At 35.8% G+C, this 13,431-nt stretch overlaps 1 protein-coding gene across 2 annotated transcripts in view; it reads left to right on the top strand.

The window, feature by feature from the left end:
* skap1 (src kinase associated phosphoprotein 1) overlaps positions 1 to 13,421 on the top strand; it is a 37,997-nt gene extending 24,576 nt beyond the window's left edge. For both annotated transcript variants that reach the window (XM_052113200.1, XM_052113199.1), the window contains exons 11-14: positions 527 to 571; positions 768 to 874; positions 12,425 to 12,518; positions 12,847 to 13,421. In XM_052113200.1, coding sequence (XP_051969160.1) covers positions 527 to 571; positions 768 to 874; positions 12,425 to 12,517 — 245 coding nt within the window. In that variant the 3' untranslated portion in view covers position 12,518; positions 12,847 to 13,421. The remainder of the gene's footprint in view (positions 1 to 526; positions 572 to 767; positions 875 to 12,424; positions 12,519 to 12,846) is intronic.
* Positions 13,422 to 13,431: the final 10 nt, after the last annotated feature.

The following is a 13,431-nucleotide window of genomic DNA, read 5'->3' as shown; positions in this document are numbered from 1 at the left end:
ATATTTTAAACATGTATGATTGGGGGGCACTTTAGGGTTACAGGTTTTTTCCCCTGTGCTGTTCCTGGAATCTCAGGGCAAGCTCATGCTGTGGAAAGTATAAGGTTGCTGGACGGTGGTTTTATCGGCAGCCTGACAGCATGAGGATGGATGTGGGAGACAGAAAGCTGGGCTATCACTGTCACCTCATAGACCCAGAGGTGCCACGCCCAGAATCAATGCCTGTCTTCCTGTAACACACTAGCCATCTAACCCAGTCTGGCACCTCCCCTATACATCAAATGAGAGCTAGCTATTCTGCCAGAACTGCTGATATTGTCTAATGTTAATGTAATAGAGTTTAAAATGAGGTACTCAAAGTTGATTCAAATTAGAGCATTTGAAATTGTATGGAACAACTAGCATTCATTTTTAGAAGAATGTATTAGCTGCATTACAATGGTGCCAAATTATCAATTTACATTTAAAGCAAAGCAATAGCACTTGTTCTAGACTTCTATAACAATTGACTCTCTGTATTTTTCAGATGATGAAAACTCTGACAATGATGAAGAGGGCAGTGAAAATGCCGGTGAGTAGTGTGTGTGTGTGTGTGTGTGTGTGTGCGTACATAATGGTGGATGAATGCTTATAAAATAAAATGTTATAAATAAATATGATTTGAATAAATATGAATTATATATATATATAAATATATATTCATTTATAATTTGAAATGAAATAAAATTACTTTACAGGCTGTAAGAATGTCTGTATTTTAAACAAAGGGTCTTCAGATTACGCAAATTATTACCAGTGCTTGTGGGACTGTGAAGCAGATGGACCAGATGAGCTGGCCTTCCAAAGAGGAGACATCGTCTACATCCTCAGCAAGGTCTGTGTTTTCTCTCTCTCCATTGCATCTCTCATATTAAATGATAGTTCATCCAAAAAATGTCATATGTCATCATTTACTCACCCTCATGCTGTTCCAAACTCCTGAGTGTCTGTCTTCATTGGAACACAAAAAGAATACGCCACAATTCACTTTAATTTCAAGGAGAAAAGATTCAGTAAATTGAGTCTAACATTCTGCCGAACATCTCGCTTTGTGTTCCAGGGAAGAAAGTCATACAGGTTTGGAACAACAAAGGGATTTTCATATTTGGATGAAATATTCCTTTAACAATCACCTATACATAAATGCACACACACAAGGTCAGCCATTTAGTTCAGCGCGATTGTGTCCTTGACTGATTTGTTAGTTGAAGAGCTCTGCGTGTATTTTGATTTTGTTTTCCTTGTCTTTCTCTCTCTCTCCACCCCTTAACTAATGATGAATAATATGCAGCTAGCCATAAGATGAGTCATATCGGTCAATACTCACTGACTTTCTCTTAGCAACTATTCATTTACTGTATTCTAAATGACAAAGCTGGGATGGTCTGCACTCAGTCAGTGCATTCTTATTGCAACATATTGCCTCAGACAATAATGAATCAGGGTTTTTTGACTTCCTTTCTTTCTGTTGATTATTCTATATTTCATATTCAATCTTGCAGTTTTAAAAAGGAACAGCAAATCAGCAACACATTTCAAACACAGCAGTTGCATTTGTAAAGATTATTCTTGTAGATAGCCAAGAAAATTGAGTTTGTTTGGTAGTATGGCATATTCATGTAACAGAAAAATCCTTGCAGTATAGTGGTCACACAGGCACACACAACAATAGGCTGTTGATTAATCGCTGTAGTTGTGTCACGAAAAATTGAGCGTTCAGCCATGCAAGCCACTTTATTTGATACATCCACTTTAATCTATATATACTCCTGTTTAACAAATGGGATGTTAGCAGGAACACATAGTGTAGTCGTTTCTGAAAGATGCCCTACTGAAAGAATCAATGTGTTTTAATTTAGCTTTTATCTCTCTATTGAGTTCAATGTTATCTTGAAAAGTTAAAGAAAGAAGGCTAAAATGTTGTAACTTATAACACTAAGAGAATGTATAAATGTGACAGATAGTGAGCCCTAAAAGGAATAACAAGACAGCCATTAAAGCAATACGTAATTTTTTTCCATATGTAAAGGGTGTTCTTATAGGCACGATGCAAAGCTGAGCACTATGATACAAGACTGTTATATTTATAATAATAAAATTATTGCAATAAACAACTCTTCTGCCAAGTCAAATAGTTAATTATCCCAACTGATACGGTTGCCGAGCAACGTAGCAATTGGGCACATTAATATAGAATGTCCAGTCACAGGTGTATTTTACAATGGCTTCGAACACAGCTCATCCAATTAGAATTAAGAGTCAGAAGTATACATTTTATAAAGTAGATTTGATTCTGTTATTCTGAGTAGGGGTAAAAACATTTACATTTGAAATTATGAGTTAAAGTACACAAAGGCACATAGAAAACTTTGTTTTATCATAGACCATATATCTAAAATTAGTGTAACCATCCCAGATAGCTGGAGTATGTATATGATTTTATCATCATGCTGTTATTATTGTATTCAGAGTAGATTTATCATCCCTTTCTTTTAATCTCTCTGTGCCTGACATGTAATTGAAACAGCTTTTATTAATGGCAATCTTTTCTAAATTGCAGCAGTTGTATCGTTATTATCTCGTAGAACTCTTCAGATTTGCGTCCTCCAAATCATCTCACACAATGTGGCGCTGCTCCTCTTATTTTAGGGGGGCTTTCCAGGAAGGTTGACCTTACAGAGTGAAATATAGGCCATTGGCTGGAACTCAAGCCTAACTCGAGCGGTCCCACTCATAAAGCAGCAGTCATAAAACTTGAGTGCATAAATTCTGCTGCACAGAGGCATGGAGGGGATGCCGAGTATATTTGTGTCAACACCGAGCATAATTACAAGGTGATAAAGATGTTGAAAGTGCTAAATCAATTCGGCTAACCAACAGGTTTTGAGGCAGTTCTATGATTGACCGCTGTGAAGTCGCAAATCAAAGAGGTCGACAGCGTTGTCACAGCATTGGTGTAAGCAGAGCATACAGATTAAAAAAAGCTCTCTCATCAGTCTTTATTGATCCACCACTTACAGTGAATAAACTGCTATTCGGCTCATCTACTCAAATCACTACACATATCTATAATATGTGTATGCATTTTTAAAGTGTGTGGATGTATTTTAAAATAATGGCAAAATATTTGTTTCATTAATTAATCATCTTATTAATTATTATTTATTATTATATAATATAATTGTATATATATATCAAAATCCACAGTTTGAAATGGCATGATGCTTCTGATCTTAATAAGTATGATGATGATAATAATAATAATAAGAACATGATAAAATTATATATATATATATATATATATATATATATATATATATATATATATATATATATATATATATATATATAATTTTATCATGTTCTTATTATTATTATTAATTATTATTATAATTGTATATATATATACTGTTTATATATATATATATATATATATATATATATATATATATATATATATATATATATATATATATATATATATATATATATATATATAATTTTATCATGTTCTTATTATTATTATTATCATCATCATACTTATTAAGATCAGAAGCATCATGCCATTTCAAACTGTGGATTTTGAATGCAACTTAAAAAATGCATTTGTATCTTTGATCAATAAGTCACAGAATTATTGTAGGTAAACATTTTTGTCTTAAAACATTGTGGCGATGGTGTGACTCACACACCTTAGTCACATGTTCTGCAGAACATTTCCTGTTTAATTAAAAATTCTGTCATCAATAAAACATCATCATTTCATGTCATTTTTCTTTTTTTTTTTCGTGGAACACAATAGCAATTAAGAAAATGTTCAAGATCCTGTTTTCCATACAATGAAAATACATGGTAAACAATGTTCAAGTTCAGTTGCAATATTGCTTGTTTTATTTAAAAAAAGATTATAAATGGTCGGTATCATCTTTAGCACTAAACAAAAACACTTTTTTTTATATGTTTTTTAAAAGGATAGTTCACACAAAAATAAAATTCTGTCATCATTTACTCACCCTCTTGTTGTTCCAAAAATTCATCACTGTCTTCCGTGGAACACATAAGTAAATGTAAGTCAAACTATTGGGGACTGACAGCCTCTCTTTCATTATTTGGAAAAAAAAGATGCAATGAATGTGAATGGTGACTGAATAACATCTCTCTTTGTGTTCCACGAAAGAAAAGTCATAAGTCATGATGGTATAATGATGTAATTGATGACAGATTTTTCAATTTTGGATAAACTGTCCCTTTAATTTCTTTAGTTGTATCTTATCTTGCCTAAGACACCAAGTGAGCCTGGACTGCCAGTGTCTGCCCTCCAAAAACCTTACTCAGCTGCTATTGAATCTGAGCATATAAATAAAATGAAATCAAAGAAATGTTCTAAACTGCAGTATGTACTACTTATTCATCTAAATTTATTTATTTGTTATTTATGTGCAACCTGTGCATAAAACCGTAACAATAGCCTTCCCCACTCCCATTCACTTTTCATCCCGGCTCCTCGGTTCAGAACACTTAAACATGAAATAGTGGCAAACACTTACATCCATCTGCCAGTTTTGTAAAGCCTACTCAATCCTCAGGTCTGAAAAACACAACAACAGAAGAGCAGGACATTTGTCGATGCTTTTTTTTCACATTGAATGCACATCTAACAAACATAATTTAATTTGTCTTACTGTTGTTGGAGAGACTTGAGAAATTCTCACTTTTTGCACTATAGCTGGTAAGCAAGGCATGCCATGTTCGGCTTTCCCCTACTTATGTAGCAGGAGGGGCCCACAGATATTTTTTCTAAACTGATCTTTTATCACTTCAACCGTGCCATCGTCTTACATTCCTGATTCTTAATTTATGCTCCTAGATTCAAAGTACATGACTCCCAAAGGTCAGACGCAACACATGCCAGTATTCCCAATGGAATTCCCCTAAAATCCTGGAATGAAACACGAAGAGATTTATTACTCTGAAGATGTGAGGCAAACTTCTCTAAGACCCTTTTAACATGCAGGCCCACCGACATCCCTTTCTTTCAGTTCATCTCGACCTTTCTAGAGTATGTGCTTTACACACACCAATACATTAGGGGCTGTAAAACAGAAATCTGGGATGCCAGTCTACACAAGGGCCAACCAGATGCTGCATCAGTGTGTCTCTGGACACTACTGCCACCTTCTGGCTGAAGGTTGTGAAGTTCTTCAAGCCAAGGTGCCCAAATAGCAGTTTTTAAAACAAATACTAGTTGGTTTGTGCCAAACAGAAATATTATTAAGATACACAGCTCATTTAGTATTATGTAGGAGACTTTTTTAAATGATACTTATCAGGCCGTACAGTGGCAAAAAGTATTTGATCACATTACTAATCACATTAAAAAAACAAATTATCAAAAACAAGTGATAAAAAGAAAGCAAAACATTCCACTTTTATTAGGTTTTAAATTGTAATGTCAGTAACAATATATGTACTATTCAAAATGAAGACATTTTCTGGTTGTTACAGGTAGTGGAACATAGTTAATGTGATAAACTACACTCCTGTGTAAACATGATGACAACTGACTCCATACTTTCACAAATAATTACCTTGCCAACAATTGATTTATAGTAATTGAAAAAATGACTAAGAAAAGTGAAATTGGTTTTAGCATTATTTGTTTGCAGATGCCACTTGCTTTAATATTTTGCTATGTAATGCAATGAAATTCATACATTTGCTAAGTGCATCTTAAGTGTCTGAATACTTTTAATGGCCACTGTATAAATGAAACCATTCAAACAGCTATTAGACTTCCATTTAATCAGAGAAGCATGTCTGCTTATAGGTAATTTTTGCATAGGAGCAGTCAGATCTCACAGACAAGAGAGATCTGACTCTCGGATAGATCCTTGTAAACTTCAGACATATTACAGCTCCAGTTGGCCTCCTGCCCAGGGGGTCAGTCTCCTACAAAATTCCTAAAGAAAAGGAAAAGGTGCCATAAAAGAAAAGGAAAATCCAGTGGAAATAGACCCTCCTTTTTACTCATTCTCTCACACTCATCTGAGGACCTGCCTTCTTTGTGGCTGTATAGACATATTGAGCTTTCTATTTACCAGCAGAGGCATTGGGGGTGAGTCTGGGGTTCTGGGGTCGTGTAGAAGGCAACGGTCATCTCCCGGTCAACTACAGTAGGTCATTATTCAGCCTAAGCCAATAGTCCAGAACAACACCCCCACACACACACACACACTCTGCATAATTATTATAAATGGGAGGCCACATAAACAGCCATCATTACAGACTCTCAGCAGCATACACAATCCACTTTAAATGCCTATTAAGTTAAAGTGCCTTCAGGAATCCCCAAGTGTACTTTTACAATGCCAGATTATTTGGTCTTTCACATTTTCTGCCTAGAGTCACACCTTTGAATATCTGTTTTGGATTTTGGACTTTTTGGACTTTTAGTTTATTTGAGAAATGTCTACACCAAACAAATATTGACATTAAGAGTTGTTAATGGCTAGCAAAGATGAAAACGACATGCAAAATCAAATGCACTGATGGAGATAAATTGAATGATGGCTGTCTTTACTCAAGCGGAAGATCAATACCTGTTCGCTACCTGTCGTGTCTGGTACTTAGGAGTAGCAAACAATGTGACATATTGCAGTTTGTCTTCTAAAATGGCTGGATGAGAAAGACCATGCAGCACCAGTGTTTTTGTGGTTAACAAAACCTAACATTAACTGTGCGACTTCAAAACTAACTAAATAAAATCAAATAAAAACCCCCATAAATGACTGTATATTTTTGATGCAGAGTACAATATACAATTCTGAATCCTTTAAAACCCACCTTTATTAAACTTGAAAATGACATTAGATGGCGATAACTCTGATAACATTTTACACATAAAAACATCTGTATTTTTGTCTTGTTTTCAGGTAAAATTATATAAACATCCTTCAATCAAGACACATTTACCTGAGAAGCAAAACTACATTTCATATTTGGTCTTTTCCTCTTAGAAAAATAACAAAATTTTGTTAGATTTATGCTTAAAACATGAAAAAACTATTTGCCAAAGGGATAAGAAAAATTACCTAATTTCAAAGGGAAAACAAGTTCACTGTTCTCAGAACATTGTTCTTACCCTCATTAACAAATCAAGTTTGTTGCTTGTTTTAAGTGTAAGTCTGACTAAATTGTGTTAGAAAAAATATGTTTATTTCTCAGATAAATTTGCATCTAAAGTCAATGTATCTTGCTTTAGGGATGTTTAGATATTTTAAATGGAAAATTAGAAAGAAAGATATACTTGAAAAAAATTCAGAAAACCATTGTTTGCAGTATATTTAAATTATATGAATTAACATTAACTTTGGCAACCCTACAAGTTATATCATACTAAATTAAAATGAAAACTAAATACTGTATACTGTAAAACTAAATTGAAACTAGAAATCATTGGGGGAAAAAAGAGCAACACTTTACAATAAGGTTGCATTTGTTAACAGAAGTAAACTACATTAGTTGAAATGAACAAAAATGAACAGTAGACCTACTTTTACAGCACTTATTAATCTTAGTTAATGTGAAGTTCAACATTTACTAAAACATTTTTCACATTAAAACTTTGTTTGTTTACATTAGTTAATGCATTATGAACTAACATACAGTAAACTACAACGAACAATTGTACTTTCATAAATGAACATTAACGAAGTTGAATAAATTCAGAAAAAATACATGTCTCATTGTTCAATGAGACATTCAATGTCATAGAGTGCAAACTAATGAAAAAGTATGTATGAAAGTACAAATTGTAAATAAAATCGAAATAATACTACATTAAAAATTCAAAACTGTAATAATCCTGTGCAGCATCAGCTCTCTGTGCATGTGAAGAAAAATGTTAAAGATAAGAAGCAAGAGTGAGATGGAGGGAGGGAGAGGCATCGTAGCACCCGAGTGCTGGGTTCAGCAGCAGGGCAATGAGAGACTTCCTGCACTCCATCACTCCCAAGGCCTACCTCAGTCAGCTGGTGGCCAGGAGCAGAGGCCTCATGTCTCATTCTTATTACCGTGTCTCCTGCCTCCAGTGTGTGTGTTTTTGGGGGATGGGGGTTTGGGGGTATGTGTAAGTGAAAGTGATTCAATTCACAACAGAAAATTTTTTATGTATGCAGGGTCTGAGACAGAGTTTGCAAATAAGGAAAATGATTAAAACTTGATTGAGGATGGAGGCACGTATACATGCAAAATGTGCAAAATGTGTAGACCTGCACAGAAATTAATACAGAGGAGAGAAAGAAAAAAGAGAAGGAAAGTAGTCAATGCTCAGGCAGTATTCAGGCATGGATGCTGCAGTGTGTAAAGAGATAGTTCAGTTTGCTTGGTACCTGTATGACTTTCTTTCTTTCAGGGAACTCAAAAGGAGGTGTTAGACACAATGTTAGCTTCAGTCCACAATGTTAGCCTTCCCGTTCACATTCATTGCATATTTTTTTCCATACAATGAAAGTGAATGGTGACTGAGGCTAACATTCATTTAACATCTCCTTTTGTGTTTCACTGAATAAAGTCAAAGGGGTTTGGAACATGTAAATTATGTCAGAATTGTAATTTTTGGGTGAACTATCCCTTAATACTGACAGTAGTCACTTCTCAGCCTGTCAAACACCATATGACATTGTTCAAGTTAAGCCACTCCTACTGAAGGCATCATTTGCTGTCAATCTGTCACCTGGTCGCAAGAGAGCAATGAGCCCATCTGAATACCACTGTTAGCCACCCCCCTGAGTGAAAAATAAATGATATCAGTGGCACACTGCAGGTGTTGTCATGGCAACACATACTCTCGATAGATCCCTGTGCCAACTCCGCCTTCCTCTGGAGAAGGTCATACGGAGGTCAGCGACATCACAGCAACGCACTTCACTTGCACTGCTCGCAAACAGCAGCTGCACAAAGCCTCCGTCCAGACCTAGACCAAACTGAGACACATCTGACCTGACCCTGTTACTCTCAGTGACAGCAGAGCATTTCCAAAAATGGCACCCATTATCTCAGTCCTATACTGTTCTTTTGGGTAAATCTCTATAACAACCCTCTCTGCATTCAGGCAAAGATTGGATGTCTCCCAAATGCCTCTAACTGGCAGACGCACTGCCAAAAAACAGATTGCTAATACTGAGAGGCAGGAAAAATTAGGCAGGAATGAGAAGGACACGAGTCATCGAAATGGGATGGACTGCACTGGAATGTATTGACTCTCTTTCTTGTGCTGCATTTGCGTACTCTGTTTGAACCCATGGCTACAGCATTTTGGGGAGGGGTGAGGAAGGCGGGGCAGAGGAGGCGTGTTGGAAGGGGAAAGATGTAGCGTCTTCCAAAAGGTTGATCAGCCATGCACACACCTGTGATTTGAAGGAGTATTAAAACTCCATATATGATAATCAGGAAAAGCCTTTTATGGGAAAATGAAGAAACGCACAGATGTTTCCCCTCAATTACTCACTCCAAACACAGATTCAGATCACACCTCCTGCAAACCTCTTTTGTCCACATTGGCTTCATACGGCTGTGTAAAGGCAGAGAGCAATAATTTACCATTGCGTCAAAATTGTGGTTTTACCGTAACTGGGTCTCTTAGAATTTGATATGTCCTGTGACAGACAGGTTTGGCACATCAGTGCTCAGACTGAGAGAAAATGGAATGTGAAAATGGCAGCAACTACAAAGCCCACTCTAAAAGCAACTTTGAAGCCAATTTTCTCACTTTCAGCGTTGGCGGAGTTACCGTGTTTTGCATTAGGGAAGCATAGCATAATGACTCTGAAACAAAGAACTCAAGTTCTCAATGTACTTTATGCTATGAGGCATTGATGCCTGCAACAGCTCACTGTCCAGATGGATTTTATTCAGTTTACCATCATTACAACATCTCATCTGCATGGGCTGAAGAATACATTAGGCTCACAGCACTGTGGGTGTGCTTAAAGAGAGGATGGTTATTAGTTCCTACTCTCCTCAGCAGGCAGTGGATGAATGACATGCTCATCATGTCTAAATGTACAGTGTGTGCATCTAGAATGCTAAAACACTTAAAACCCTTCAGTCTTCCGCTATCACTTCATCTCCATGTTCTTTAATACCCTCATTTAAAACCCCCTGACTGTCCAGGGCAATCTGGTCTGTCATGGAATCTGTCCTCATCCATTAAAGGCCAGCTCTGGGGTGGGGGCTCTCTCCACCAATTACTCATAGGATCAGAACTTTGGCCTGGAATATCTCTTGAAGCTCTTGATTTTATTTAGAGGAGTGAATAGAGAAACTACTCGACTGGGAAAGCAAGGAGCTTCATGACAAGAATAATCAGGGTTTGTTTTGCTTTCATCAAGCAATGAGATGTTTCCACCATTGGAAAAAATTGACAGATTTATCAAATAATTTATAGGGTATCTGTGAAACATGTATGCAGAAAATATTCAAGAGATCAGCATTGATGTTTACAATTTTAATTTGGTGTTAAAATTCACATTTATATCCACATTTAAATGGCTTTGTGCAGGTGTAGTGTTGTTGTTCTACACACTTGGGTTCTGATCTTTGTTGTTGTTTAAATCTCTGACATAATGCCACAGCCCTTCCTTTTTAATTATAATTCAGTACATTTCAGATAAGCAGAAAATTCTCAGTACCACACATTCATCAATTTCAGAATTGGCTGTTTCTTATACAAAAGCCTGAACTTTTAATATTGTTTACAGCCCCTAAATGTGTATTTGTAAAGTTAAGACACATTTAACACTTGCACAGTTAAAGGGATAGTTCACCCCAAAATGACAATTCTCATCATTAACTCGACCTCATGCTATTCCAGATGTGAATGACTTACTCTCTTCAGCAGAACACAAATTAAAATATTTAGAAGCATATCTCAGCTCTATTTCTAAACAAAACAATGTTCTTCTGCAAGACACATGCAGTTTTATTTTTTAACTGCAAGAGGACCAAAAGTTACATAGTGTAGCTTATAACCACTGCAGTCATATGAGTAACTTTTATGTTTCCTTTGTGATTTTTGGAGCTACAAATGTCTGATCACCATTCACTTGCATTGTATGAACTTACAGAAATGAGATACTCTTCTAAAAATCTTTGTTTGTGTTCTGCTGAAGAAAGTCATACACATTTTGGAATGGCATGAGGGTGAGCAAATGATGAGAGAATTACATTTTTTGGGGTGAACTATCCCTTTAATATATCATGAAATTATTCAATTCAAAGCAAGTGGAAGTGAAATGTATCTCACGCATGCACACGCACACACACGCACACACACACACACACACACACACACACACACACACGCATGGTGTGTTTCCATGTTTTATGGGGACTTTCCATAGACATAATGATTTTTATACTGTACAAACTTCATATTCTATCCCCTAACCCTACCCCTAAACCTAACCCTCACAGAAAAATGTCTGCATTTTTACATTTTCAAATAACATCATTTAGTAGATTTAGAAGCTCTTTTCCTCATGTGGACCAACAAACTGTCCCCACTAGGTCAGAAATTTTGGGTTATACTACCTTATGGGGACATTTGGTCATCACAAAGTGATAAATACACACACACACACACACACACACACACACACACACACACACACACACACACACACACACACACACTCACATGTTGTGTTTCCATGTTTTATGGGGACTTTCCATAGACATAATGGTTTTTATACTGTATAAACGTTATATTCTATCCCCTAAACCTAACCCTACCCCTAAACCTAACCCTCACAGAAAACTTTCTGCATTTTTACATTTTCAAAAAACATAATTTAGTATGATTTATAAGCTGTTTTCCTCATGGGGACCGACAAAATGTCCCCACAAGGTCAAAAATTTCGGGTTTTACTATCCTTATGGGGACATTTGGTCCCCACAAAGTGATAAATACACGCTCACACACACACACACACACACACACACACACACACACACACACACACACACACACACACACACACACACACACACACACACACACACAGAGAGAGAGAGAGAGAAATTGAAATTAAATTGAGAGAGAGAGTTTGGATAAAAAGGCTCTTTGTGGGATCAGTTTTTTAAAAGTGATTGTAAAAATTATTTTAAAAGCATAATTTGTAATCGAAAGAATTGAAATGTACATATTTAACTATGACTAGAATTAAAATACTCTTTTTGGCCACTGAATTGCCTTCCAACACACTGCACTAAATCAGCATAACAATTGTTTTAAGAGGTTATCTAATACACTGGAGTGCCATTAATGATCACTGACTAGCGGATATCCTCAGACAGACACTGTATTTCTATCTTTCTTAACTAGGAATATAACATCCATGGATGGTGGGTTGGGGAGCTGGATGGTTCTATTGGCATTGTCCCAAAGGAATTTTTACATCCTGCCTATATTCTATAAGGTACTCAATATTCACAGAATCATTAAACATATTAGGCTACTTGCATTAGGACTGAAACGTCTTAACTGTGGAAGTGTGGAAATGAATTGTTACAGTGAAGACTATATTGTTGTTACTTGTAATTGTTCATGTTGTATACTTTAAAATGTATTGACTTTTACCACTGTTTAAAACAAAATTTAATGACCAGCCTGATTTAAAACGTTTTCAAATGGCTTCAGTTTCTGCGTGCTGACACCTGCTGGAAATAATTGCAACTACAAAGATATTATGGCAACACAAATAGGGTGTATTGTTTTAACTGCTGTTATATGATTTTCCCTTCCAGGTCTGCTTTTTACTGAAGATATACGGAATCAGTTCTTTGCCAGCTGATCTAATGTTTGTCATTCATTGGAGAAACAATTGTAAATTGCATTTTAGTACATTTTTAGAAACAGCTTACCTAAAAAAAAACTACCCATCTATGACCAAATCATTTCCTTCCTTGACATTGTTTGTTTTATATAGGTCTATATTATTTTATATATTTTGTATAACGTACACTAAGAGGATTATATAAAAGTGATATCGGTTGTCTATGCTCATTCTTTTGAATTTTTTTTAAAAAACATTAGCCAATTTGCAGCATAATTTGGGCACATGAAAAACATTTGAAATACAAGTATTTTGATGTTTCTCTCATACTCTTAATAATCTAGTGTCTTGGTAATTTGGTAAAAGTAGGGTACAATGGGGCTAAAGGCACACCTTAAGGAATTTGTTTGTTTTTTTCTGGTCAAAAAGTGCCTCAAGATTGAAGAAATGCATTTGTTTTTATAGAATATTGATGGAGCAACATCATTTTTGTGAAAAATAAATAACACAAGGCTGTTTTGAGTAAAATGCATTTTTACCCAACACTGTGGGGGGC

This window comes from Xyrauchen texanus, chromosome 40 (assembly GCF_025860055.1).
Source record: "Xyrauchen texanus isolate HMW12.3.18 chromosome 40, RBS_HiC_50CHRs, whole genome shotgun sequence".
Classification (NCBI taxonomy): Eukaryota; Metazoa; Chordata; class Actinopteri; order Cypriniformes; family Catostomidae; genus Xyrauchen; species Xyrauchen texanus.
This window is presented reverse-complemented; position numbering and strand designations above follow the sequence as displayed.